Source organism: Gallus gallus, chromosome 1 (assembly GCF_016699485.2).
Source record: "Gallus gallus isolate bGalGal1 chromosome 1, bGalGal1.mat.broiler.GRCg7b, whole genome shotgun sequence".
NCBI classification, from domain to species: Eukaryota; Metazoa; Chordata; class Aves; order Galliformes; family Phasianidae; genus Gallus; species Gallus gallus.
In genome coordinates this window covers 109,783,082-109,810,773 of record NC_052532.1, presented here as the reverse complement: position 1 = coordinate 109,810,773, position 27,692 = coordinate 109,783,082, and the positions used below count along the sequence as shown (strand labels likewise).

Sequence of the window (27,692 nt, the reverse complement as noted above, 5' to 3'; positions counted from 1 at the left end):
CACGCGCCGCAGGGGGCGGACATTTTCCTCCTCCGCTCCGCACCCCGCGCCATCTTACGATTGGCTGCCACCACATCGCCGACGCCCCCGTGGCGGCCAATCGCCGAGCGCATCGCCGCCTCCTCCCCCATCGAGGGGGCGGGGCTAAGGGGAGGGGCGGAGCCGAGGCGCGCCGGGCTCCTTTTAATACGGCGGACGGCGCTGTGCTCCTCGCCTGCAGCGGCGTCGCCGGAGCGCCCGCCCCGCCGGTGAGGTGGCGGCTCTCGGGGGGGAGGGGTCGGGGTCGGCGCCCGCCGTTGCATCAGCCCCGGGAGGGCCCGCGTGGGTGGAGGGCGGCGGGCGGCGGGCGGTGGGGAGCGCGGGTGGGCTTTTTTTGTTTGGATATTAATCGGGATGGATGGGCAGCGGGGAGATCGTAGGAGGCGGAGGACGGGGGATGCTCTCGGCAGCCTGGGCTCGGGGCGGGGGGGGAGGAGGAGGAGGAGGAGGAAGGCTGCTCTCAGGCTGGCTCCCAGTACGGCATGCTGCTCCTTGCTCTCGCACCAAGGCTTCTTCTTGCTGCCGTCGGGGTCTCCTACGGTGGTGTGTTGGGGCGAGCCAGGCTGAAAAGCTCGTTTTGTTTGCCTCTTATTTCGTGCATTCCTCCTCCCATGCTGGGCAAGCTCTAACTCTCACAGCAACGTTAATTATACCGACGGTGGGATGGCTGAGCCAGCGCTGCTTTGGCGGGTGGGTGACCCTCACCTGTCCTCGGGTGGCTGCTCTTCTGTTCACCTTCCTCATCCCAAAGCCTTTGACCATGGAAGTTTGGAAGCACGCTGGCCCTGTTCCAGCCGAGCCGCTCGGCGTGTATGTATTTACCTTTCAAACAAGGCTGTTTGCTGAGCCCAGGCACGAGCCCTGCCTTCCAACAAACTCCTCCTGATCACAGGAGGGAAAGCCTGGGCTTTGGAGATGGGCAGACCTGGGCCAGGGGAGGAAAGGCCTCCTGTGAGACCTCGGAGTGGGCCGTTTCGTGGCTGGGGTACATCTGCAGTGGGATGGCTGGAAGAGGAAGGCAGAGGCGCTCGGCGAGGCCTAGCATTTTGGCACACCCTCCTTTCTGGCAACTTCTTGCTATCCAATTGCATCCCCTGGGCACAGCCAAACCTGCTTTCCGTGAGCCAGAGCAGTCCTAAAAGCTGTGGTGGTAGCAAGGTCACTGGGGCCCTGCTGCAGGGCTGCCAACTCAGGTACATAATTAATCTGCTGCTGGCAGCCGGCTGCTGGGAGGGCCTGGGCCGGCCCCAGTTGTTGGCAGCTGCCTGCTGCCCACCTAGGGAGGTCGGGAAGTCTCCTTCTCTGGGGATATTCAAAGCCAACCTGGATGCTTTCCTGCGTAATCTACTGTAGAGAACCTGCTTTAGCAGGGGTTTGGACTGGATGATCTCTAGAGGCCCCTTCCCTACAGTTCTGTGACTAAGGGAGCTCCGTGCCTGCTAAAGGCCCTGTTGATGTACCCAGAGTGAGCGGCTTCTAGGAATTGCCACAGGTGAGCCCCACAGGGGCAAGCAGTGTACCCTCAGGCTGGATGTGGGCTTTGTGCTCTGGGCTGAGGGTACAAGAGATGGGGAAGCAATACTAAGACTTGTGGCTGCAGCAGGTAAAAATCCAGATGAGACATTCTCTAGCCTTTTCTCTAGTGCTGCTTTGCTCCTCAGGTCTTTTAAATGAAGATTCACGTCTTACGATGTGAGTTCAGGCAGGTTGGAGTGAACTCAGGAAGTGGAGGCAATGTTGGACAGCATACCTCTTCAGGGCTGCTCACAATGATCCTCTGTGTGGAAAAAGAAGGCTGAACACTTCATGCTTTCACTAGCTGATCTTATGCATGACAGTTGCCAGAGTGATGGGAGTTGCTGTTGAAGTTGTGATGCCCTGGAGAGGCAGGGGTGTGGAAGGAACACAGCTTTCCTATCAGCAGGTTGAGTACACCAGTTCAACCATGAAAAGAAGAGTCCTCACTGAGAGGATGCACGGAGATGAGGCTTTTGATTCTTGCAGCATCTCCTTCTTGTGGTAGTGTTTGTTCATATCCAGTTATTCCAAGTCCCTTGACACCTGCAGGATGGCTGGCTGCTACTGAACAAGTAGCAAAGTGCCTTAAGAGGAACTCATCTGTCCGATAGTCTCATGAATTACAGAATTGTTAAGGTTGGAAAGACCACTAAGATCACCTAGTCTAACTGCCAACTCATCCCCACCACGTCCTCTAACCATGTCCCTCAGTGCCACATCCTTGAACACCTCCAGGGACGGTGCCACCTCCCTGGGCAGCCTGTGCCACTGCCTCACCAAAGTATAGCTGTGGTGTTTTCAAGCAGCTTCCGAGGGCTGTGTATGTACTGCTACTTCTGGTAACCTTTAGAGATCCTCCAGCTCTCTAAGACCCTGTGGTACCACAGAGCAAGCAGAACAACTGGTTCTAGGTGGTTTACTCATTCACAGACCTGCGTAGCATCAAAATTTACCATTCTCAGGCCACAGCGTGGTGGAATCCTGTATCTCATCTTTGGTTGAGCAGTCAGCCCTTAGGGCATCTCCCTCTGATCCATCTTGTACACCTGCCTTTAGACAGCTTAATTTTGGCTTCAGACACGACTGGAGTTAATTAGGTTCTCTCACATGTGATACTCTGTACATGTCTGTATTAGTGCTGACATGGTATACTTGTAAACAGCTTTAGAAACTGTAGCTCCTAACATCTGTGGAGGGAGTTCAACCCAGGTTGTCCAGGGATTAATTTCGCCCACTGGCCTTCAGTGCTGTTCCTTGTAAATTCCTCACGTAGGAATTGAGGAGTACTTCAGATCTTGGGTTCCCTGTGGAGATTGATTCTGAGGTGTGGCCTTGTCCACAGGGTTTTCTGGATCTATTACATCTGTCTGTGCCCCAGTCCGCTCCATGCTTCAGGTTTAAGTGACTGTGTGTAATTTGGCTTTCTAATTTTCCTGCCTTGCGTGCTCTGCAGATATAAGGGCAGAAGTTAGTCAGGCTTTTCTAGCCAGGCTCTGCCCACACCCCCAGCTGTTTCTGGGAGCGTTTACTTTTATGTCAAACCTCTGTTCAAGCTGGCAGGAGTTCCCTCCTGAAGATGGGCAACCCTTTCTGCAGCCCACCACCCTCTGAGTATGCCAAGCAGTGTTCATTCGCTGTTCTCTACTCTCCCCTGTCCGTGTGTCCAGAAGACAGTCTGAGAAGGGGGTCAGGATAGTGAAGAAGTTGCTGTCTTCTTTTGTTTTGGTAATTTCTGCTCATCGCTTTTCCTTTTTTCTCCAAAGTTGTCCCCACTAGGAAGGTTTATGAGCTTCCTATGTCCTGGTTTATAGGTCTCCAGGTGAATCTGGTTGTCCTATATGGACATCTGACCCATATTGTGCTAGAGTTGCCTTAGAGTGGAAGTGCCAGAAGGATGTTTAGGGTGGTGTCTAAGGAAGCTCATTGGTAGGACTGCAGGAGCTTGGAGAGCTGAGGTCTTCCTATTGGTTTTGAGTACAGCCAGCCACTTGGCTCTTGTCTTGTTTTGTATGAAGAGCAGCAAGCCATTGCTGCTGCTCCTAAGTCTTCACTGAGTACTGTGGTAAGAATTCACTCTTGAATTCCTGGGTTTGTAATGGGATTTTGTCCTTGTTCAGCATCTAAGACATTAGATTGTCCATAGCTGTGACTGATTCTCTACTACTATGATTAGAATTTGACTTTATAAATGTATATGCACATACCTATACGCTTTGAAGTGGATGAGTGTGAGGTTATTTAAAATCATGTCTCTAATAAAGCATTTTGAATGGAGCTGTTGAATGGGGGCTTGTGTTGATTCCGATGGATGATGTTGCTTAAGATTGGTATTTGATGACAAGGTTTTTGTTGGCGGTGCTTATGCTTAGGTTTTTTTTTCTCTCTGGCCTCATTTCTGTTGAAAGTTCTAGCCCCATGACCAAGCTTTGATGAAGCATCAAAGTATTTCCTCTAAACACATGAGAGAATCTTATATCTTATTTGAAGGAAGTAAACATGGCTTTTCCTCAATGCCTGCTGTTTCTAGCTCAAGAGGTGATGGGTATTTCCAGCAGTGGATTTTTTTATGGACTTTTTATTTCTTTCCTTATAATAGAGGGAAAGAGATGATGTTCTCGTGCCCAGTTTAGAGGGACTCCTTCAAAAGGCAGCTTTTGAAGACAGCCATGTTCACTTCTTTCCTGCAGGCAGTGCAAAGAACAAGTACTTTCTTCTTCAGACCTTTGAAATTTGTACTGCCACAGATTTCTCTCCCTTTCTCCAAAATTTTTGGACCATAATGCAGGACACCGAGGTGTCGTGACTTAAAGTCTGATTTTTCACCCCTCTACTTTATAAGAGCATAGCATCATAGAACCATTCGAGTTGGAAGGGACCTTTAAAGTTAATCTAATCCAACTCCCCTGCACTGAACAGGGAGGAACAAAATCTGCTTCCTCTCTATAAGCCATTGCTGCTACCTTCACATGTGTTGAAGTGATGCAATCCTTTCACAGCCAGGTATCTTTGTTAGATGGGCTTTGTAACTACTGCCAGCGTCTATGCCCAATATTGTATCCACTGTCTTGAGCTCGTATGTGTGGCTTGGGGAGAGCTTGACACTTCTTCAATACTTCTTCTTTACCAAAAAAAAAAGTGCTGTTGTTCTGAACTGTGAGCCAGGCGCCTCCTAGAAATAGAACTGAGGCTTGCCGTGGAGCTGGAACACTTCTAGTAACAAAGACTGATTGTGTTAAATTATGTATGTTCATGGTATATGAGCTCTCTTGGACTGGTGTCTCTCAATGTAGTCCTCATTTGTAGTCTAATAGAGACTGCAGCCTATCTTGGCTCTTGAGCATGTATTAACCCAAATAAAGTAGAATGGTACTGTTTTGGTAGCATGGAGGTTCTTACATCCAGATGCTGAATTATGTCAAGCCTTTGTCTTGAAAGCTGGTGCTTCCAGAGACTTCTTTCCTAAAGGGAGGCAGTTAAAATGCCACGAGCATTTTCTTCAAACCAGCATGTGAGAAAGGAATAGGTATGTATAAAGCAGTAGTGGTTAGTGATGCATGGTAACTCGCAGGATCAAATGCTAAAGTTCACTGATCCTGTGATTAGATGTTTTCCAGTCTGCCAGCAGACCATCAACACTGCCTGTCTAAGCTGTGTCTGTTTTGCAAGCATTTGGCAGAAGTATGGGGATGAGAACCTTTCCAGGTCTGGCACAATTCAGTAACACAAAGAGCCACGAATCCTGCTGCAAAAAAGTGATGAGTAAAACCACGTTTTGTAATACTTCAGCCAGATTTTTGCTTCAGTGATAGTGAGGAAGCTGGCTGGGGTAGGAGAAATGAATGTATTGCTTTCCCTTGTTGGGCGACTGAGAAATTTGTGAACAACAGCTTACTGAGCTGCCTCGTGGTTGAAGCATTTGTGTGCTACGTCCCTGTATTTGCACATTCAACTTTAATTTGGTGTTAGGAGGTACTTATGAGTTTGATCTCCTTCTCAAGGGTGAAGAGAAATCTGCAGATGTTCCTGTTCAGGGCCTTTTTCTAAATTGTATACAGGATCTTTTGGTGCTTGCCCTGTACAACCCTTTCACCCCTGATATCCCTGTAAGAATATATCCCGTGGACTGAAGTATTTTCTATTACTCTTTCTCGCTGCCAACCTCACAGAAGTGCAGACAATCCCAAAGAGCTATTTTCTGCTGCTCTCATGAAGGTGGGCTGTGGGGGCAGGGCAGAGGGTAGAATAGGTAATGCAGGAAGAACAGGGTCAGATGGCCCTCGGTTGCTTTTGCTCAATACCTCTGCTGCATGGCTCTCTTTATCCTGCCTATACAACTCAGCTTCGCTTTGTTGGGCAGCTTTCTCCTCCTACCACCATAAAAGTGGGCTGAGCATCATTTCCCTAAGAGAGACTGTTTCCTGATAGTGTTTTGGTTTTTTTTTTAATTTGCAGGATCTGCAGCTTTGAAGCCACTCACGTGAGCCACTGTATTCTTTCTCCAAAAGGAAGTCCAGTCTGCTGTGCCTTTGCCTAAGAAAATGGAGAAGCTGATGTCAGAGAAGCCTGTTCCAGTGTCTAAGGTATACTTTGGTCTTTGGGGATGACTATTTTCCTGTCTTTCTCACCAGAATTTAGGGAAGCTCTGTCTGCTTTCAGAGGAATTTCTAGTTTTCGGGGGGGGTTGGAATTCTCTTGAGGCAGATGCTGCTGAAACCAGTGGGCTTTGTGCAAGAGTTTTCAAGATCACAATTACCTGGGGAGTCTTTTGGCACCACTTTCCAATTAGCCGTGGAGTAGTCTTCCTCTGTTTCTCTCTGCTTGGACAGGAGAGTCTTTATTTCCAGGGGCTAGCTTTCTGTATAGGAAATGTGTCTCCAACAAGGTCACGCTGCTCTTTTGAAAACCAGCATTATGGTAATTTCTGCTTGGGTAGACTGCCCTCAGAAAAACTGCATGCTGAAACACTGGAGAAGAAAGATCGGTTGATAAAGAGACAGAACCAAGAATAAGGACTCCTTATGAGTAACACAACTTTTAGCTGTTGTTGGGGTAGGCAGTTGCAGGACAATTGCATGAATGAGGGGTTGCCCGTGCTGCAGAACTCGAGCAAGTTTGACAGTCTCAGGAGATACTCTAGCCTCGTTCCATCAGGACAGGTGAATCACAGCAACCTCTAATCTTTCTCTCTTCAAGGATGAAACGCTTTCCCTTCCTTCCCAGGCCAAGCCAGATACAAACTCATGCCCTCATGCTTCTGGCAAATACTTCCTCCCTGGTGGGACAGACACTGAGGACTGTAAGACTAACGACAAGGAAAGGAAGTGGATCCGTCCTGATACACCCAGCAAATGCACGTGGAAGCTTGGGAAACCCATCTCAGCATCCCCCCATCGTCATATGTCCCTGTAAGTGTTACTTTTCTTTGCTTGCTAGTTTTCAACACAGGCATTATCCTGGTCACCTCAGTGCTATATGGACTTAACAAAAGGTGACTGGTTTAAACTGATGCTGCTTGCGTGTAGATATGCTGGTGCTGCTTAAGTTCAATGCATAAACAAAACTAAGAACCCAGATAAAGCACGTAGGGGGCCTTGCACCAAAGAAGTTACGTGATGTGAAACTACATGCACTGGAGCTAGATTAGATGAAGTAACCTGGCAAGCAGTTCTCTGACTAGATGAACAATTGCACGATAATTGCTTGTAAAACAGCTGACTGTGGGCAGTGCTGCACTACTCGTGCCAGGAAGAAGTTCAGAGCACATAGTTCTTGCTTCGCTACTTGGCTTGATGTATGATTAATCCTAGAGTTCTGGATCAGGCACTTGTCTTACAAATTTATATCTGATAGATATTTTGGTTCAAGAGAATGTTTGAGTCTGCTAGAAAAGGGAGAAAGCTGGGTGTAATGAAACATCAGAAACACTTTATGTTGTTACTCTGTGAGCTGCCTTCTGACTTTGTTTGTCTGTGTGCCAGGCCAGAGCCTCCAAATATCCTGCCCAACATCCTGAATAAAGTTGGCAACACACCGTTGGTGCGAATCAACAAGATTGGGAAGTACTTTGGGCTGAAGTGTGAACTCTGTGAGTACTACTGCAGACAGGAGAAAGATGAGAAACACCGTTTTGGAAACACAGGCAGTTCTGCTTCGTAGTGTTGTAGAACTCAGGCATAAGAGGAATGCAGGGACTCTTTAGAAAATGGAATTAAAATTCCTTTAATTCGGCAGGTTTTCAGGTTTTTAAGTTTTGATAATCTAAAATGCCTTCCAATTTGCATTTTATACAGGAGTACTCCCTGCAATTTTTCACTAAAGATCAAAGAAAATAACAGAAGGGTTGAAAGTACCTCAATGAAAACTTTATTTAAATTGGAGATATCTGGAGCCAAAACACACTGGTGATGTGAATAGAATAGAACCCTTCATGTGAAGGGAATCCCCATCTCTGCTTCTGTATATGGAGTGGTGAACTGTACCAGATGTGTTAACAGTTGCTCTCGCAGATGCGTTAGGGTCAGCATCAAACTGCTGTTTGAGAACACTGCTTGGTTTCTTTGCTTCCAGTGGCAAAATGCGAGTACTTCAATGCGGGGGGCAGCGTGAAAGACCGCATCAGCCTGAGGATGGTAGAGGATGCTGAGAGAGCTGGGATCTTGAAACCTGGAGACACAATCATAGAGCCAACCTCTGGAAACACAGGTAGGGGATGTAGAGGTCCTAGCAAAGAGTGGGGAAGGTGTTTTTGTGGCTTTCCTGGAGGAGGCAGACCTGAGACGGGTGCGTGGAGGCTGCCTGTGCAGAGGGGAGCACGGGAAGAGTGTTTCTTCCCTTTCACGTAAAACAAACAAACAAGATAAAAACCAGAAAAGAAAACCACAGTTCCTCAGTGTGCTGTGCTGACCAGAACAGCAAGGAAGGAAATCTGTTTGCAGGGTCTTTTAGCTTTATTTATTTTTTTTTAAAGAAAAGTGTTAGACTGGATTCACTAGAGTCTCTTAAGCTCTATCTAGGAGTTCAACTGAAACTGTTGAAAGTCAAGCCCCAGAAGACTGGTGTAAATTTGATCTTCTGTCTGGAAAGTCCCATAGTCCTTGGCCACGCAGTCTCTCAGATGAGGTTGGCCTGGCTTGAGAATTGGCTTTCCCTGCAGTTGAGCTGGGAGACAAGTCGTATCCCTTCAGCAGTGTTTGCTGACACAACCCTTGCGCTCCTAGATCTTCAACAGGTTTCCCTTGGACCAGGATCTCCTTGGAGGGCTGGTGGAAGGAGCAGTCCCACCAGTCAGGAACCAGGGAAAAGCATCTGATGACCTGAGCAGGCTGGAGTTCAGTGGGCTGCTGCATTAAAGCTGCTGTTCCTCTGTCAAGTTGTTCCACTGATGGAGAGTAAACATAGGAATGCTCTGCCCTGAGCTAGTTAAATAAACATACTGCATCCTCCAAGGGAGTCTGTGAGATGTGCTACAAACTGCTCCCCTGTCTGATATGCTCTGGACAGGTGACACTGGATGTCTTGACCTGTTTTTAAGCTCTTTTCTGGGCATTCACTACTTCTTTCTGATACACGCAAGTTAGCTAGGTCAGACAGACTTATCTTCTGTTCTTTTCTTCCAGTCCTTGTTAATGGAGTCACTGAGATGACTGAGCTGGTGCACAAAAAGAACTGAATATATTCTACAACAGTAAACTGGGAAGTCACATCTGTTGCCAGTCGCTCAGCAGGTGCTCTGTAGGGGCTACACTACAACTGAAGCCCTTAGGAATGAGTCTATACTTGCTGTCTGAGCAATGGCGTGTAATGGGCAATATCCATATGTTGTGTTCTTCCAGTATCTGAGGTCATGCTATGACATCTTACTTTGATGTTGCATCTGATAAATTGTCTCCTTTGCATGGGACCTGAGAAGTAAAAAAGCAGATGCAAGGGAGATACAAGGCAATTACTTCGAAAGCTTTCTTGATGCACTGAAAAGCAAAGGCCAGGGAGGAGAGTGAAGTGAGGAAATTACCTTGGCCTGAGGCCACTGCTCTGAATGTCTAATGTGTTAGATTTTTTTTATTCACTGCATCTTTCTTTTCCCTCAGTGAGAGCCTTATTTTGATGTTTGATGGACTTCCAGGTCAGTACCAGAAAGTGCAAAGTACCAGTTTAGGTCTCAGAATGCTTTTTTCATCATAGACTGTAGGGAAGGATGCTGCATGGTTTCTCTTCAAGCTTTGGTACTGTTAAGTTCAGTGCTGTCTTGTTTTACTTAGTTCTAGTACCTGTATTTCTCTGTAATGCACTGGAAAAGGATTTGTTTCCACCCCCTTTAAAAAATTAAATACAATTTAAAGGTATTTGAATTACCTGAGATTTTTTTACATGGATTTTTCACCCCTATACAGTCCCAAATCAAGCAGAAACAGAGGCAGCTTTGGACAAGCAGGTTTCTCTGTGGAGTATGTCATATGTTGATACTGTGCCCGGTACCTAAAACAGCAGGGGAGGTGCCATGCAGCCCTACCTCAGATTGCTTATCAGCTGCCTTGATCAATTTCTTCATCCTACAGAGAAGTGATATGATAACAGGTGGAAGCATCTCTATTGGGAAGGTATTTCCGAGCTTAAGTGCTCCAAGTAGGCGGTTGAAGATCTGATGAAAAGGCAGAAATCAGACCAGAAGTGCAGTTTTTTAAACTAGAAATGAGGTGTCTCTACCAACCCAGGTGTTTCACTGTTGTAACGAGTTGATGTAATACATTACAGCCACTATCACACAAAGAATCTAAGTGTTGTTGTTTTAGAAAGGAGTTAGTTTAGGAACGTTGCAAACTGGGAGTTTAATGCTGAGTGAGTAATGCAGAATAATAGGGGACTTAACGTTCTTAACATCAAAAAGATTGCTCCAGGTCCTCTTTAGCTTAAAATTCATTCTTTTCATGTGATTCTTCTTCTGGAAAAATGGTGAGATAGCAGACAGACAAGAGGGAGGTGGAATGCAGACCACTGGCTTTCCCATGTGTGCATATTGATAAAGCATGCATATAAAAATATACATTTCCCCCACCCTTGGCCAAACTTTCTGTGGGCTGTGGTCCTCAAAGAACGGTTGTCTGTAACTCCTTCTCTCTTCAGAAGCCAGAAACTTTGTCACTCCCTTCTAAAGACGTTGTATTCAAGTCTCTTTGAGAATCTGATTAAAGCAAAGGCATGCCAAAGCTGGCCTTGTGGGTTTTGGTTTTTGTTGCTTCTCACTTAATGCTCTTCATGTCTCTGCTTGCTTCCAGGAATTGGGCTGGCCTTGGCTGCAGCAGTGAAGGGTTACCGCTGTATCATTGTGATGCCAGAGAAAATGAGTATGGAGAAGGTCAGATCTGCTTTTATTCTTGAGAGTTTAAAAAGTAAGCTTGCTTGCACTCATGGAGTTCCTCATGCAAATGAGTGCTGTGGCTTTAGCAATGATGTAGGCTCTTGGGCTCCAAATTGCTGCCCAGATGGATTTCTGCTGAAGGGCTCTTGCCAGTGCCAGGAGAGATCCTGGCTGGACAGCCACAGACAGAACTGTGTTTAGGACCTGTCCCTGTAGCATTGTCAGTTGGACAACTGTCGTCATAGATATGAAGGGAACTTGAGATCTACACAGCAGGTTGAAGTGACTACATGTCCCTGGGTTAGTTGTCCCCCACTGAGCAAAGGAGGACAAGGGAAGGCAATGGCTAAAGCTTCAAATGTTCTTTGGTTCTGCACTGGGCTGAGCCTTGGGCGAGTCTGCTTGGCTTTTTGAGTTAACAGACTGAGAGATGCTGGCAAGGATCTGAATTGTGTCACCACAACTCAGGAAGGAGAATGCCCGCTTACCTTAGGAGTGGAAAGCAGAAAACATCTAGCTCTAGAGCAAGCCTTTTTCAGGCTTCCACCTAGGGTGATACTGTACCTGAAGACAAGAGAGTGGAGGAGAGATCTGGTGCCTCACAATTGAAGCAGCAAATCAGTGTCAGGAAAGCCACTTATCTCAATGGCACAAATGAGAGCAGCCATGAACAACATCCCCTGAAGGGATGCCCATTACTAGCCCTGGAAGGAAAGGTAATGCGTGGCTGTTGCCATGGTTCACAGAACACCAAATGCTTCCATTCTGAAGGTAGTCCTTGCTCTGCCTGACTGTCTTGCCCTCTTAGTGTTTGAGCAGTACATAGGGCCACGGAAGATCTCCTTTGCTGCCTGTGTCTGAAGAAGGAGGTAGATATACATTGTTTGCATTTAGATTAAAAAAAAACAAACCAAAAACAAAACAAAAAGAGGGCTATAGCACTCTTAGAGATCAGAGCATATATGACCAGCACAAGAGGAGATAGAATTTTGCCTAAATGAGGTTTCTCAGTATGGAGTAGTAGTACCTATGGACTCAAATGGCAACAGGAATTTGACACTGAGCTCCCAAGTGAAGCGTCTGGTTTTTCTGATAGCCTTTGTTTGCTACAGGTGGATGTCCTGAGAGCTCTGGGTGCTGAGATTGTGAGGACCCCAACTACTGCCAGATTTGATTCTCCTGAATCTCACGTGGGCGTAGCATGGAGACTGAAGAATGAAATCCCCAACGCACATATCTTAGACCAGGTAAGAACAAAGTGTCAGAGCTGTAGGTGTATCACAGCAAGAGGTATTGCTGCGTTGGTCCTTACATCCGTGGCTGGAAGTTCCTACAGTGTAGGGGTGTCTGTGAGGGAAAACTGACCCACCAAGCAGTCACGGTGCTGTAGGGTAGTGAGCTTTTATGTTCACTAGAGGGCAGCAGCATGCCTATGTTTGCAGAAGCTAGAAAAAGAAAAATGTGGCTTTCTCTACTGAATTGATAGAATTGTGGAAGAATTGGTACAAGGGTCATCCTTTTAAAAGAAACTGTCCCACAGCCAGGTCTGATTTGCTGGTAACTTAGAAACACCCTTATGGCAGATCATTTAGGGAGGATGTACCTCTCTGCAGCCATTCTGCCTAGGTCTAAAAAATAGATAAAGAAACAGCCTGGAAAGTATATGTAACAGTTGTGGGGCTTGAAGAGTATTTGTCACGTTCTTGAAATGTCTAATGGTGTAGATGTTTTTTTCTGGTCTACTTAATGGCCATTTTGCCTGTGAATGCAGTACCGTAATGCCAGCAATCCCCTGACACACTACGACACTACAGCTGAAGAGATCCTGCAACAGTGTGAAGGTAAGACTGCTCTGCTGCTGGCCTCTTCTTTAATGAGTCTTTCGTATTCTTTCTTGTTATGTTCCTGGGGAATGGGACCTGAGATGGTTAATTCTGTACATATGCTGTGTGTCATTAGAGAACTGCTTTACTCCAGTTCTCTTATTCATAAACTGTTTTCCATTAAAGATGGATGCTTTGTTTTTTAAGGTTCTCCAGGTGGAGAAAATAGTGATACATAAATCATGTATGAGGGGGGAAAAAAAAAGAAACTATACCTAGAGTAGCAAAAAATGAATAGGGTTATTTTTTTCAGCTTACAACACAGAATTAGGTACTTCTACATTCTCTAAATACTCCATTGCACTGAAAGCTCCTTAAAACAAAAGACCCTGAGAGTACAAAGTGTTCTATGTTGCAGCTGTCACCAGTAAGACCAGTTTTCTCTGTTGGGTAATTTCCATTTAGCTCTAGGCAGCCTAGCTGGAGTACCAGAAATGACTGAGGTGTGGCAGCAGAGAGCTTCAGCTGGGCTAACTCACCCTGGTGAGGAACCCGAGAGCTATTGGAGGCATTCAAGTGTGATTCTGTGGGAAAAGACCATGTAGGATGCTACTTACCTGCCCTGTAAAACAGTACAGTTAAGCTTCTTTGATAGGACCCTGACCATTGGAATAAGAAATTCAGTTATTACATTTCTTCTAATGAAAGTGAGGACTGTGTGAAGGGTTCTTTTCCATCCCCCCCCAAAAAAACCCATCCTTCTAATTGTCCAGAGGACTTAGTTTGTCTTTCTGTGACAAATATTAAGAAACTTTAATTCAAAGTGAGTATATTTAACAAACTGCTATTCCACAAACCTGTAGTCTGGATGAGTTCTACCTGTCAGCTTCATTACTCTCCCGTTTCTACTTATATTTCCTTATAGGTCAAGAGCGGTTCAGATGTTATTACTGAGCTTAAACCAGTCTTGCTCTGAACCGAACCTGCTTAGTGCAGTGTTGTTCCATTGACTTGAAGGCATTTGGCTTTCTATACAAACTGGCCAAAGTGTGTATAGTAAAGTGTGCTTTACTCATGAAATCGTCAAGTGCCTGCACCAGGAAAACTGTGATGACTGACAGAAGAATGAACTGTCATACCTACGATGTAGGTATGCTACGATGTAGCAGATGTCATGCCCATCTGCTGGGCACTCGTGACCAAAGCAATATATAAATAAGAGAGTAGTAGTGTCACGCTCTCTCAGTGAACATCTATCCTTTGCTCTTGCCACTCATTCAGTAAATTGGCTTACAAAATGAGCTACTCATTCTAAGTTCAATGATGAATTATTCTGTATCAACAAATATAGCAGCAGGAAAAGTATAGGTGTCATCAACTCAGTGGACCACCTCTTAGCTCTGCTTGAAGCCTGACAAATTGTTGCCTTGCTGGGCCACTGAAGGACATTTCAAAGCCATTTTTAAAGTAAATGGGGGTGAAGCAAGGTGGTCTCCTGATAGATCTCATAATACAGTTCTTGGGAAGCAAAAAGCTTTATCTTGCCCCATTTCTGCTGCTTTCTGTGGTTTTGTTATATCAAGTCCACGCTTAACTGTGAGTTTTTAATCCATCATCCTCGGGAAATATCATGACTGCCTTTTCTTTCTCACTTTCAATCAGGGAAAATAGACATGCTGGTGGCTACAGCTGGTACAGGAGGTACCATCACTGGCATCTCCAGAAAGCTGAAGGAGAAGTGTCCAGGTTGCAAAGTAAGTGGCAAGCCTAAAGCATGTCTGTAGCCTCAGACTGCTCTGCTTCTTGGTGTATCCCATTCCTTGTAAGCCTGCCCTGGGTCTCTGAGAGAAGCTCTTGGAGTTCTTCAGTTGAAAGTAGTTCTGAGCAGTGAAGAAATGATTAAATGTTTTCAGACGCTGTCTGAAATCATTATGCTCTGGTCTTGCTATTGACGGGGGTTCAGGTTTGGCTAAGCAGGTGACAACTGGCCCTCAGGTTCTTTCATGGGATGTTTGACAGATGTCCTTTGCTGATGTTCACAGCAGCCTCGTGCTTTTTCCCTGACCATAGCTTGGCTTCTGGCACTTTCTAAAGTGCCTGAGTTTTTTTTGCCAAGTGAGTCTTTCACTACGCAGACCAACGTGTATATGTGTACCAGTGTGCAGTTATGGATTTCTTCACAGAAGTTGGTATCCTGTTTCAGTCATTAATCTTTTTCCATGTAGTCAGAGAGGGAGGAAAAAAAAAAAACTCCAACAAAATAAAGCTTGTATTTCATGCTAAACATAGGCACATATTGACTGTAATGATGCCTGACACGTGAATGAAGACAGTTTTGTCTCAGAAACCCTTTCCTATGGTTAAACAAAACAAAACCCTTGTAGAACAAGTAGTGCCTCTCACTTAATGTCCACAGCCTGAGGAGACAAGATGGGTTGCCCAGTGGTAAGAATCACAGAATCATTAAGGTTGGAAAACACCTTTAAGATCACCTATTCTAACCCTTGACCCATCCCCCCCATGCCCACTGCCCCCGTCCCTCAGTGCCACATCCACACAGTTCTTGAACACCTCCAGGGATGGTGACTTCACCACCTCCCTGGGCAACCTGTGCCAGTGCCACAACATTATTTCTGAGAATAAATTTTTGCTAATATCCAACCTAAAGCAGTAAAGCATTCTGCTTGGAGAGGAGGTGAAAGATGCCAGGCAGAGGTGAGCAGCAGACTAGTCTGCTGTTAGCTGGCTGCGTGTGGAGCCAGAGTGACACCAACAGCTGTAATAAAGCTAAGTGCTTGCTTGTAAGTAGCTGTGTTCTTGAACACAGTGTGTCATGGTAGCCAAAGTGAAAACTGCTTCTCCAGATCATAGGTGTTGATCCTGAAGGCTCCATCCTTGCTCAGCCGGATGAACTGAACAAGACCGACAAGACGATGTATGAAGTGGAAGGAATTGGATACGATTTTGTCCCCACAGTGTTGGATAGATCTGTAAGTCATCCTTCTTGCTTTTCTGACCTTTGCCATCTGTTGGGTGTGAGGTGGAAGGTGAAGGAGAGACTTGGAAAAGAATTTCCTTGAGCTGAAAGGGGAGAGCTGGCTGGCAAAATGATTCCTATTCTTTGTCATCAGGAAAGGCTGTTCTCTGATGGCTTTTGTACTGAGCACGTTTGTCTTGAAATGCTAGGAGAAATGCTGTGAAACAGATAGCAGTTTTGTACAACATAGTAATTCCTTTAGGAAAAAAAATTGGATTAAATCCAACAGTATCCCTCAAAAGCAGTATGACTATGTCTAGTCCTGAGCAGAAGCTGTGTCCCTGGGAAGCCCTCCAAGGGGGAGGGAACAAGTTGATGCTCTCTGGCTGTCTTAGAACAGATTTCAATAAGGAGACTGCAAGTGCTAACGTGGTCATCTTCTCTTGGCAAAAAAATTCTACTTAGCATTTGTAGGATGGAATCCTAAGCATGTGGCTCTCAGTAGGACAGCCTTTGGCTCAAAGAGCATGGAGTTGAATTTACAGTGTCGTTCTGTAGCCCCCCTTCCATATCCCTCCTCATTTAAAGAGACCTTTGTTTCCTGTCTTCCTGCCCCCTTCCAGCTGGTGGACCAGTGGTACAAGAGCAATGATGAGGAGTCATTTGCTTTAGCACGCATGCTAATCCGAGAGGAAGGACTGCTGTGTGGTAAGAGCAGACATGAATCCTTTGGGTTTCTCTGGGTAATATGTGGGAGGCTAAAGCCTTGTGTGGTTCACAGAGACCTCCTAATGCTTCAGAAGCTGTCTTCCTCACCTCGGGCTCCTCTGCTGACTCTCCTCCTCTCTTTCGTTCTTCTCATTGCACGTATATTCTGACAGTTTTGCCTCTGATATGCATTTCGCCAGGTGGCAGCTCAGGCAGCGCAATGTCTGTAGCTGTGAAGGCAGCCAAAGAGCTGAAGGAGGGTCAGCGCTGTGTTGTTATCTTCCCTGACTCTATCAGGAACTACATGTAAGAACCTGCTTGTTGTCTCTGTGGGAAAAGGATGAGGCAGCCCCTCAGACCTTCTTACAGCAGGGGCAAGTTGAATGCATATCTTTTGTAGAACCAAGTTACTGAAGCAAAGAGTGTGGTTGGGGCACAACTTCTGTGGTATCCAGAAAGGGTCTGACATGGAGCCCTGTGAAAGCAGAGCTCCTCCTGGTGTCTCATTTGAGTATATAACCCTAACTGGTTGTTTAGTTAAGGTCTTTGCAGAAAAGATCTGCTCTCAGTCTAATTTACTTGAGGCCACTGGTGTTATTCCGTTCCCAGAAGGATCTCTTAAAAGCTGTTGACCACTCTTTCTGCCTGTGTCCACAGCAGTACACAGCACTACTGTGGCAGTAGCCAGTGCTGGGGAGAGTTGAGAGGTGGCAGTGTGAACGCTTTGAGTTTTGCTGAGAAGAAATTTCACACCCGCTACATTGAAATGTATTCCAAAATGTGCTCTCTTTATTTCTGTTACATGACTGCTATTGCATCCAAGACAATATCACTGTACTGTGCAATCATCTACTGTGATAGACTGACTACAGGCTACAGAAAGACCTGGACTGAGTACATGTTGACATTCTTCTGTCCCAGGCTGTCTCTTTATCATATTGCATGGGAGTGATGTAGTTGAAGCTTTGTTTCCAATGGAATTCATTTTTCTTTCTCTGAATATTTCATCAGTATGTGCCTGGCTGGTAAGCTTGGATGGCAAGCATAGTCTATTTTCAATTATGATTTAATTGTTAGTGATAGTGAGCTGTAAACAGTCACTGTGTTATTAGTATTGCTGTTAGATATTCAGCCTGCTAACGAGCATTTTATTGCCTGATAATTTCCAGGTCCAAGTTCTTGAGTGACAAATGGATGATTCAAAAAGGGTTCATGACAGAAGAAGACCTTGTCAAAAAACCTTGGTAAGAATGTTGGATCCGTTTGGATTCTCATGAATCTCTTTAGCAACTCTCTTTATGGCAATTGCTAATTTAAAGCTCACTGCAGTTTGTACTGCTTCCTTTGTGTTTTAGTTAACCTTTCGTGCTGTGGTGTAGGTGCATAACTCTGGCTATTGCATACTGTGGCTATTTATTAAGTCTGCCTGAATTATTTATTGTCTTTCTCGCAACAGAAGAAAATTTGATATTTAATAACTTCTGAATGAAAAGGGTTATGTCTGAAATGAATGAATAGTATCCAGAGAACCCTACCAACAACAGAGTTCTTGATGGCAAAGCATTACAATTCTGTGTAACCGAGGGAGGATCTTCTATAGTTTGCTACCTGTAATAGCTGTAAATGTAACCCTTGGAGCAGGAGCCTGGAATTTTCTTTGTGAGATATAAATACTAGGCTCCCACATTTGTTATTTTTCACTAATCATCTGTAATCCAGAGAATTAGATAAAATAGGAGAAGTGTTTCAGTCTTAGAAACTTTCTCGCACCTGAATGAATTTCTGATGCTGATGAGAGAAGTGTAAAGCCTTGAAGCCTTTACTGGCTCTGGCAGAGTCTAGACTGTTTCTTGCAGGTTTTTGTGATTCCTGCAGTGGCAAATGCCACGGTAGGTGAACAGCTGGTTCTCTTCTCTCCCAAAGGCTTGAATTGGTTTGGTTTTTATTCTGTCCCAGGTGGTGGAACGTCAGTGTTCAGGAGTTAAGCCTCTCAGCTCCCCTGACTGTGCTTCCAACTGTTACCTGTGCCAAGACTGTTGAAATTCTCCGTGAGAAGGGGTTCGACCAGGTACCAGTTGTTGATGAATCTGGGTATGTCCATATATATCACTATTCATCCATATATATCACTTCTCTCACCAGATCCCGAGGCGTGTCTTTAGATGCTGAATAGAAGTACAATATATTCTTCCATTACAGTAATGTTGTTCTTATAAGTTGCCTTAAATGTTGCCACGCCAGTGGTGGCATGTTGTCATGCTAGGGCTGTCCTGCCTTTCATGTTATAAGCTTCTAATGGTTTGTTATGGTATGAGACTCTGTGCATCTCTGCAAGTTGGCTTCCTTGTTTTTATGACAGCTGTTGAACTTATCAAAACCAAATTTCATGTTTAAAACAAACTGCCCAGCTTACCCATCTCCACCACAGCTTCCACCAATTTCTACAGAGCACTGTATTACAGTGTAATGAGGAGCTGACTTCCTATAAGCCAGAGCGTCCTAAGCAAATTGGTATGCTGTAGATACCCTGTGCATCTGCTATAAGGCAGTCTGAATAATGAACAGAGCTGCCCAGTTACATTCCAGTCACGGTGCTAACACGAGGAATTCCTTTATACATTCCTTGTAGTGTGCTTGTAGGGAGAAGGAGAGTGAGAAAAATTGAGAAGAGCATGACCTTGGCCTTTTTTATACCTTTCAAAAGGAGAAATGAGGATATTAAACGGTGATGTCTGCTTTTCAAAAGCTCTCCAACTGCAAAAGCTGGAGGTCCTCTTTTGAGCTAGATTCTCAGAAGGGCCAGCCACCTACTGAATTCTGTGTGTTTCCAGCACTTCTGAGAACTGGACTTCAGGTATCACCTGCAGAAACACAGAATTGCTTCTGCAGGCTGGCTGAGAGTGGTTGTTTCTATCTCTAGGAACACTAAAGGCACTTGTACTGTTAGCTGTATCTTATTTCTTTTCTTTTCCAGGGTGATTTTGGGCATGGTTACTCTAGGTAACATGCTTTCTTCACTGCTTGCTGGAAAAGTTCAGCCTTCAGATGAAGTCAGCAAAGTCATCTACAAGCAATTCAAGCAGGTAAGCAACAATTCCCCATTCTCTGGTATAAAGTACAACTGCAGGTGTCTTAACACTACAGTGGCAATAGATTGGGTAAGGTTTACCCAGGGCCATACAGAACAACTGGTTTTGAGTGCAGACATGGAACAGTGCTAAATCCTGTCCTGTTCACTCAATAGCTCCTAGATTTGTGTTGTGGCCTTCTATTGGGCTTTTCTTTTAATTCAGTAGGCTTTCTTCTCCCGTGCTTGTCCTTTATTCCCTCCCCAAAAGCCAGCACTTGTCTGGGCAATTGACTCTCCAGCAGAAGAGACAGCAAGATATTGAAACAGCTCTTATTTAATAATTTTGGTATCAGTTGAAAAGGGAACTGTTTGCCTTCTTTATCAGGTGTCTTCCTAGAACAGGGATGGCTGGATAGATAGTGAAAGCTGTTGTTGTCAAGATATGTGAATTTACTGGTTTCACTTGCCCATGTAATACGGTGTGGCAAGAGATCACAGCTTCCCAGATTTGATTGCTCTTCTAGAATGTATGAGTATTGTTGATGTTGCTTTGCTTCACTTACAGGAGAAATATTTTCCTAACACAGAATGCTTAACTTAGCTTTCACCAGGTTTTCAGTTTCAATAATCTCACAGGATTCAGGAAGTATGCGTAATGCTGCTGTTCAGTCTACGAACTACAGTATCCATGAAGTTGAGAGGAAATGCTGGGTCTTTATAGACCAAATGTAAATGTATTTTTTCCTTCCTAGGCAGATAATCAAGGATCAGGTGGAAATGTGGTGCGTAACAAAACTATTCGGTCAATGTTCTCCCTCACTTGGACACCTTAAGAGTTTCTGGGGCTGCTGTTGTGCACTTGCTTGTGTACCTACAGTGGTGTTAGCTGTAGTGGCCAATTCTCTGCACTTCTGAGGTTGTGGATTTTTTTCCATGGACAGCTTGAACTCTCTCATGCTTCTTCAGTATAGAACAGCTTAACCATTTCTTTTCAGCTTTGATGTTTCTTGGTGGAAGATGGAAGGGGAACAACACTAGAGCAGTGGTATTGCTAACATACTAACTAAAAGCATCATTCTTCATCATTTATTTTCCATTTGAATTGATGGTTTGGTGGAGAAACGTGGTTAAATGCACATAACCTCAGAAGTATTGTGAATTTTGCTTTCCTTACTGCTTTTGTCAAGCTTATTTGGCTTGTTCACTGGTGAAATTGGGAGAACAGATCATCTGTGTCACTGAAATGATATCCTGCAGCCAGGATCTGTACCATAGCATGCGTCATTAAGAGGTCCCCTTAGCCTGTGAATGCCAAGGCAAAATTGTCTTTTAGCAACGTGGGAAACTCTGACGCTTTCCTTTTGCTATACCTAGTGATTGTTAGCTTGTTTTCTGGTGTGACTTTGATCAATGTCCTGAACTATTTAATCACTGGCATCCTCAGTGGACGAGAGCCTCCTTTTAATTTATATGTAGGCTCATAAATAACGTCACGTTACTTGCTCAGACAAGCAGTCCTAGTTGTGTGTAGCTTGGTAGCGTGTGTATAGGCCAATGCTGTAAGGACTTAAAAGATTTAAAAATAAAAACTAAAATGTTGGAAAACTCACGGGCAAAATATACTTAGGGAGATTGAATGAGTAGCAGTGAGACAGGTGAAAAAAGCATTGGAGTTCTGTCATATTTCCATTAAAGCTTCAAAACATGCTTAGGTCTTCATAGCTGTCCTTGTACTGCCTATGGGCTGCTTGTCCTGGTCCTTTAGCTTACCTGGTCTCTCAAAACATGTTTACTGATAGCGGACAATGAGATGGCAAGAGGTTCTACTCTTCGGTGAGCTTTGAACCTAAATTCTAAAGCTAGGCTTTGAACCCAAGTTTGCACAAAGCTGCTTGTCAGTGATGGTGACTGATAGCTGACTTGACCTGGTAGTAAATCCAGACTTCCCACCATCTCTTGCCTTACACATACATATAAGGATTGGTGCTTTGGTATGCACTATTGCCTACTGGTCCATTAAAGACAGGCAGCAGGGAATCTCTCTCAGTATGGAAACCAGAGTTCTGTGCTCCCATTGATCCCAAGTGTTCATGCTGGTGATGTGTATTCTCCGGTCACAAGTGGAGCTCACCGCAGAATAAAAGCCTTTTTAGTCTGTGGTACAAGACTTACCTTTACTACAAATTAATTTAATCCCTGAAGTATATCAGATAGTGGTTGCTGGTAGTTGTGGAGTCACCTGGATGATAGACTTGTTGCTGCTGCTAAGTACTTTAAAGCACTGAGGAAGAATAGTTTTGAGCCTTCTTTCAAAGGTTTCCAGCAGGTGATTAGCTGAGTGTTTCAGAAGGACCTGTGTTTTTTTTCTGCAGAGCCAACGTGGAATGCTTTCTTATTTAGTCTTCTCAAAGTTGAACGGCTACACTCAAAATGAGTTCTTGATTCTCAGTTTCTTGATTTGCACAGTGCAGCTGAGCAATGTTCACCCTTGGTTTTAGATTGTTTGGGCTCTTCCCTGATCCTCTGCTCCCTTCTCAGATTGTATTCACTTTCACAATGATTATAATCTGATTCATTTGCTCATTCCCAGTCTCACTAGAGTAAAATCACCAAGTATAATCTTGAGTTTTATGGAACGCCTCTCATTACACGTGGAACACTTCTTTATCCTCTCCCTTTTCAGCTGCTCAGTATATTCATTATGTTTCCAGAATCAGAATGAAAATTTCACATACTGGTTTGTGTTTTGTTTCATTTTCTTGGAAATCAGAGGTAGAAAAGAAAAGAAAACTTTCTGATCTTTTAAGCTAGCCTTGATTTGTTTGTGTTTTACAGTACTTTAGATGTGAGCACTGAGGTACTGTTTTTAACACTAGATGGAGTATACAGTGATTATATGCCACTGAAAATATAAGGGGCTGTTTTATTTAAATTGTGTAACTCTCTCTTCAGATTAACCTGAAAGACAACTTGGGGAGACTCTCTCATATCCTGGAAACAGACCACTTTGCTCTAGTGGTTCACGAACAAATTCAGTGTGAGTATCATGTACTGCACCTTGAAAGATGCCATCTTTATAAGAGTGGTAACAAGAAGCGAATGCAAGCGGTTCTATCACAGTGAATGTCACAGGTTGACTACAATTCTTTTCCCTTCCAAAGCAAAATCTTAAATGGAATGAATCATAGTAAGAGCTTGATGTCAACGCTGACACCACTTTCTTAAGCCAACTTAATATGTCTCGTAACTTATTCCCCTTCACCAGACGCTTCTTTACTCCAAACTGTACTCTTTTTCATCAGTCTCAAAACTCTTTACACTGCTTTCATTTTGAACTGGAAATGACTGAAAAATCTTTGCAGGTAGGTTATAGCACTGTTATTATATAAATGAGAAACTAGACTGAAAACGATAACACAACTCACCAGATCTGTTTGGCTGACAGCTATGTCAGTTGTGACTGTAAATGAAGAACAGTCATCACATTTGGGCTTATTCCTGTTGATCTCCCTGAAGATGTGCTGACTAACATAACCTTGAATCTCACTGGAAGCCTGCAGCGAAACAAAGACTGAATAAATGACAAGTCCAAGACAATCCAGCTGTCTTAACAAACAGTATAAGTATGCCAAGCAACTCAGCACAGCCAAAGAAACAAGGAACGCTAGACCACAGATAAAAGGATAGAGGATGTTTCAGATCACTTGGTTCCCAGATCAAAGCTTTATGGTCCCAATGAAATATCCCCTGAACCTGTGCTCTCAGTGTAGCGCTGCTCAGAGTGTTAATAAGGTTTTTGGTGTAAATGCAAAGGTACTGTACTGTAATTTTCTGCTAACCCTATATTTGACGGGGGCCTTTGAGGCAGGTAGTGTTGCACATCCTACTTTAGTGACCCTTAGGTCAAATGGAACATTGTCAGTTTGTGTCCTGTTCAAAGCAGAGTGGCAGAAACAGATGTATGAAGAAAGTGAGGCTCTATAACAAAGAATTTGGTTTGAATTTTTATGCTGAAATTAAGTATGATGAACCCCTATCCTTCTTTCCATACCGCTTCAGTTTCTGTAAGCCTTGTGTTAAGGAGCCTTTCTGATACAAAAGGGGACACAGCGATTCCCTGGCTAGGATGGCTTGGGCTTTAGGAATGGTACCACTAAAGACCAGTGACATGGTGTGTCTTCGTGCCTCCTAATGGGTGAAATCCCCTTTTTCTTTCTGTGTAGATCACACTGATGGCTCCTCCAGTAAGCGGCAAATGGTGTTTGGCATTGTTACAGCCATTGACCTGCTCAACTTTGTGACTGCGCGAGAACGGGAAAGAAAGATCAACTAAAGTCAAGGAGCAGCTGGGAACCTCTTCAGTAATATTTTGCAATCTCCAACAAAGAATCAGGTTTATTTCTTAGGTCGAATGGTCTGTTCTTAAGGTGTTTGTTTTGAGATTCCGCAAATAAGCAGTTAGCAATCCTGGTGTCAGCTATACAGCTAGTGCTTTCTACTTATTGCACAGTTCCTGGGAGTTCGTTTCTTAATCAGGATACGTGATATTTCTTAAGACAATTTATTTTTTTACCTATATATATGTGTGTGTAAAAATATTGCCTAAATTAACTGGTGTGTTCCTTATCTGTTGCATCCAAAGCCTGGCTTTTCAAAAATGTTTTCAGATGCATTAAATATGTTGAAAAGAGTTATAAAGCAGAAGGGTAAGAGCTCTGGAAAGCGTATTTTTTAATGTGCAGGGTTCAGTTAGACAATGTAGGCTGGAAACAAAAACATGGAATTGGGCTGTGAAGAAAGGAGGAGGTGTTTCACTTTTGGTGACATCAGTGTAAAATGGGAGCAAAGCTCGAGGGCTGGAGTTAGAGGAGCTTGAGACAGAGCTGACTTAGCTGACAAACAAAAGATAGTGATTTGTTCTACACAGTGCACCAGCTTTCATTGCAAAGATAGGCCTTTCTCTCTCTTCCAACTATACCTCAATAAGTAAGCATGGATGGAAAGGAAGAAAGCCTGAGCTTTTTGCCTGAAGGTTGTTTGCAAGGATGCTGTCTCATCTAGGACATTCCCCTCACTTCCCAGTCTCCTTTTATCTATGTTTATGCCTGTTTTAAAAAGCCAGAGGTAATCCAACATTATCTGTAAACTGTTTTTCAAGTCCTGTTCAAGTGCTCCTGAACTGCAGCTCCTTATGGAACGTGCAGTAGGTGAATGCATCAACGACTTCCATAATTCTTTGTATTTTTTGATTGTGTTTGACTTAGGTGGCTGCAGGAGTTTGTTGGCAGTAGCAGCTCATCCACACACTGGTTATGATGGATGGAATCTCACCCTATGGTTAAAGGAGCAAAGTGGCCATTCTTCATCTTAATTAAGACTCACTGTATTCTGACTGACCCTTTGCCAAGAATGAAAGTTATGATCAGTAAGAGTGACATTTCTTAGCTTCTCTCTTCTTTCTACCCTGCTGGCCTCCCTGTGGCAGTGGAATTGAACTGTGTGCCATGAGGAGAGATGTCCTCTGTTCTCTATCAGAAAGCCCTGTCCCACATCAGTGCTGAGCAAAACCATAAAGCAGAGCCTTTGCAGTTGCTTGATGGTGACTTGGAGGAGGCAGGAAACACAAAGGTAGGCAGAGTTGCAGTCAGGAGAGGAGAGAAAGGAAGCAGAAGTCACCAAAGCAATCTGCTCTCTGTGACTTGGATGGAAGCAGGTGGCCTTGCGATTTTAATTAACAGGTTGATACTCTAGTGGATTATTCTACAGGCAGAATACAGTCTACATCCACTTTTTGAGACTTTTAGTGTCTGGATTCATCTTTTAAAACTGTTTTCATAGAAGCTAGACAGCAAGAGTCATCATTTTGGTTCACTGGGGACAGAAAGCACCCTCCAGAATGATTAATCTTTAATACCCATTGTGGAATAGGGCTGAATGACACCAGAAGATACTTACCTTAAAATATGGTTTAACCATTAAATTCATAGAATCGTAGAATGGTTTGGGTTGGAAGGAACCTTTAAGATCATCCAGTTCTAACCCCCTGCTACAGGCAGGGACACCTCCCTCTAGACCAGGTTGCTCAGAGCCCCATCCGGCCTCGCCTTGTGGGCAACCTGTGCCAGTGTTTCACCACCATCGCAGTAAAGAATTTCTTCCTTATATCTAGTATACCTATACTTCTGTGAGATTTAAGCCAACTTTTGCTAAGACTCTGGAATAAACTGCCATACAATATAGAAAATTTGCCATTTCAACAACAGTTGGTTTTAGAGGACGGTACGTTTCTTTAATTTTTGCTGCTGTTTTGCCTCATGTTTTGTAGTGATTCTGCCAGTGACAGATGTAATAACTCATCTTTCAAATGGAATTTTGGAGCTAACTCTCCAAGGGGTCATAAATAACTTAGTACAGTTAAGGGCAAGTCTTAGCAGAACCCGTGAATGGTCAGTTGTATGTAGACATTGGTATTTCAGCCCAACTTTTAGATTTCTTTCCCAGTTATTTCAAACACTGTTATCAGCTGTATTTTCTTATATGGTCTGAATTTCCTGGGAGCACCAACAGGGTCTTGTTTCTTTGGTTGTATTTTCACAGCATCCTTGGATTTTGTGAAAGAGCCTGTGTATTTCACTGGGTACTGCTGACTGCAGTGTCTGCTACAACCATAGCTGTTACTACTGTTAAATTTTGGCATTACTGTAGCTCTTAAAGATTTACTTTACTTTTTATCTGATTCTTCTCCCTGTTTTTTCCATCTGATCCTGTCTATGGGGAAGAGGTCACTTCAGTTTCTTTCTCCTTTTCGTCCCTGTAAATCTCCACATCCCAGCCTAGCAGAATTTGGCAAGATGTCTGAGGATGGCGGGCAGAAGGCAGTTGCCACACTTCTCAGAAGAGCAGCACAGGAGAGATGTAGGATTGCTATGTTCAGATTGAGGAAGTGGAAGATTAATGAGCAGCTTTTCCTTTGACACAGTGGGAAATATGAAGATTTTAGCTTTTTTATTTTAGTTTACTTTCCATAAATTAATCTCTGCCATGTCCTGAAAACCAGGTAGTGTTTGTACAACAGAAGGGTTGACCAGAGCTGGCAAGGAAGAAGGGCTGTGAGTCGAAAGCAATCCAAGCAAGTAACCCAAATTAGTCTAGCTGCACTGCTCTGCACATGCAGTTCTTTAGGAGCTGTTTCCTGCTCTGAACTCACACAAGGAGATGCTCACTGACTGCTCTTATTCAGAGTAGCAACCCTGTATGGTCAGTGGAACTGGGGAAATAACTGGAGTTTCCGAATGACTGAAAAACTTTCCAGAGCTCTCTCCTGTAGTAGGGATGAAGACAGCAGGGGGATGGGGAGACCTGCAGAGTGGAAGTTCCTGTGATGCAAAAGTTCATCAGTGTGATGCTTTTCTGCATACCTGAAAGTGCTCTTACTACCTTGATCCTAGTGAGAAGATGTAGGGCTATATTACTGCTTTACTCATCTGTCTTTGTTTCAAACACTGTGAGGACCAGGAAAGACATCGCTGTGTGTTCGGTCTTTAATCCAAAGTTTGAGTCTAAAGCTTGAACAGAACTGTCTTTTTTTATTTGTTTTCTGAAGTGGGTGCCTGCATCTTCTGTTTACTTGTGCTGGTTAAGCACGTGCTGACCATCAGCCTGGAAACTATTTTGCACATGGTTATTTATATAGACAAGTCATGCTGTGTTTCTGTGTCACTGTAGGAGAATATCGGTCCTTTTGCTTTTCTTTACTCCGCAAGAACACTTTCATTTTCTCACGTGGAGACTTTTATCCAATAGAAGCTGTACACTTTTTGCAAGGAGTTATCAAGCAACGATGTAAGGATCATTTTGAAGTTGTAATGACCAATATTACTTCCCACTTTTTCTACAAGCTATGGCTGACTCCAGAACTCTGTGTAGCTGAGTTTCCTTTAAGTGCCCAGACCAGTCCCCTGTCCACTAAGTTTGTTGCTAAATGGTTTCTGGAAACTTCTGTTGTGAGTTTCACACATTGTGCTCACCGTTAGCAGTTGCCTGGTACTGCCACTGTTGTCCAACAGCCTTTCTAACTGCGTAGCATCAGCACACTACAATGACAAAGGGAAGACTTCTTATGTTTTAAGGAGCTGGGAAAAATTAATTGCACAAACATTTGCAATACGATGTAAAGAATTCAATAAAAGCTATTTGATTGCA

General features: G+C 44.1%; 1 protein-coding gene across 4 annotated transcripts; it reads left to right on the top strand.

Moving 5' to 3' along the window:
* The first annotated feature begins 212 nt into the window (after nt 1–212).
* CBS (cystathionine beta-synthase) lies at nt 213–27,692 on the top strand. Of its 4 annotated transcripts, none has more exons than XM_015300883.4 (18): nt 213–248; nt 6,010–6,137; nt 6,778–6,962; nt 7,536–7,642; nt 8,125–8,259; nt 10,830–10,909; nt 12,025–12,159; nt 12,684–12,753; nt 14,398–14,489; nt 15,600–15,725; nt 16,336–16,420; nt 16,621–16,726; nt 17,590–17,664; nt 18,377–18,511; nt 19,395–19,503; nt 20,243–20,272; nt 22,443–22,527; nt 23,714–27,692. In XM_015300883.4, the coding sequence occupies exons 2-18, from the start codon at nt 6,096–6,098 to the stop codon at nt 23,821–23,823; spliced, it is 1,707 nt and encodes a 568-aa protein (XP_015156369.2). In that variant the 5' UTR covers nt 213–248; nt 6,010–6,095; the 3' UTR covers nt 23,824–27,692. The 4 variants fall into 4 exon arrangements, with proteins under 4 accessions (XP_015156369.2, XP_015156364.2, XP_040508547.1 ...); XM_015300878.3 differs by having other exon boundaries at nt 6,751–6,962; XM_040652613.2 differs by lacking the exon at nt 20,243–20,272.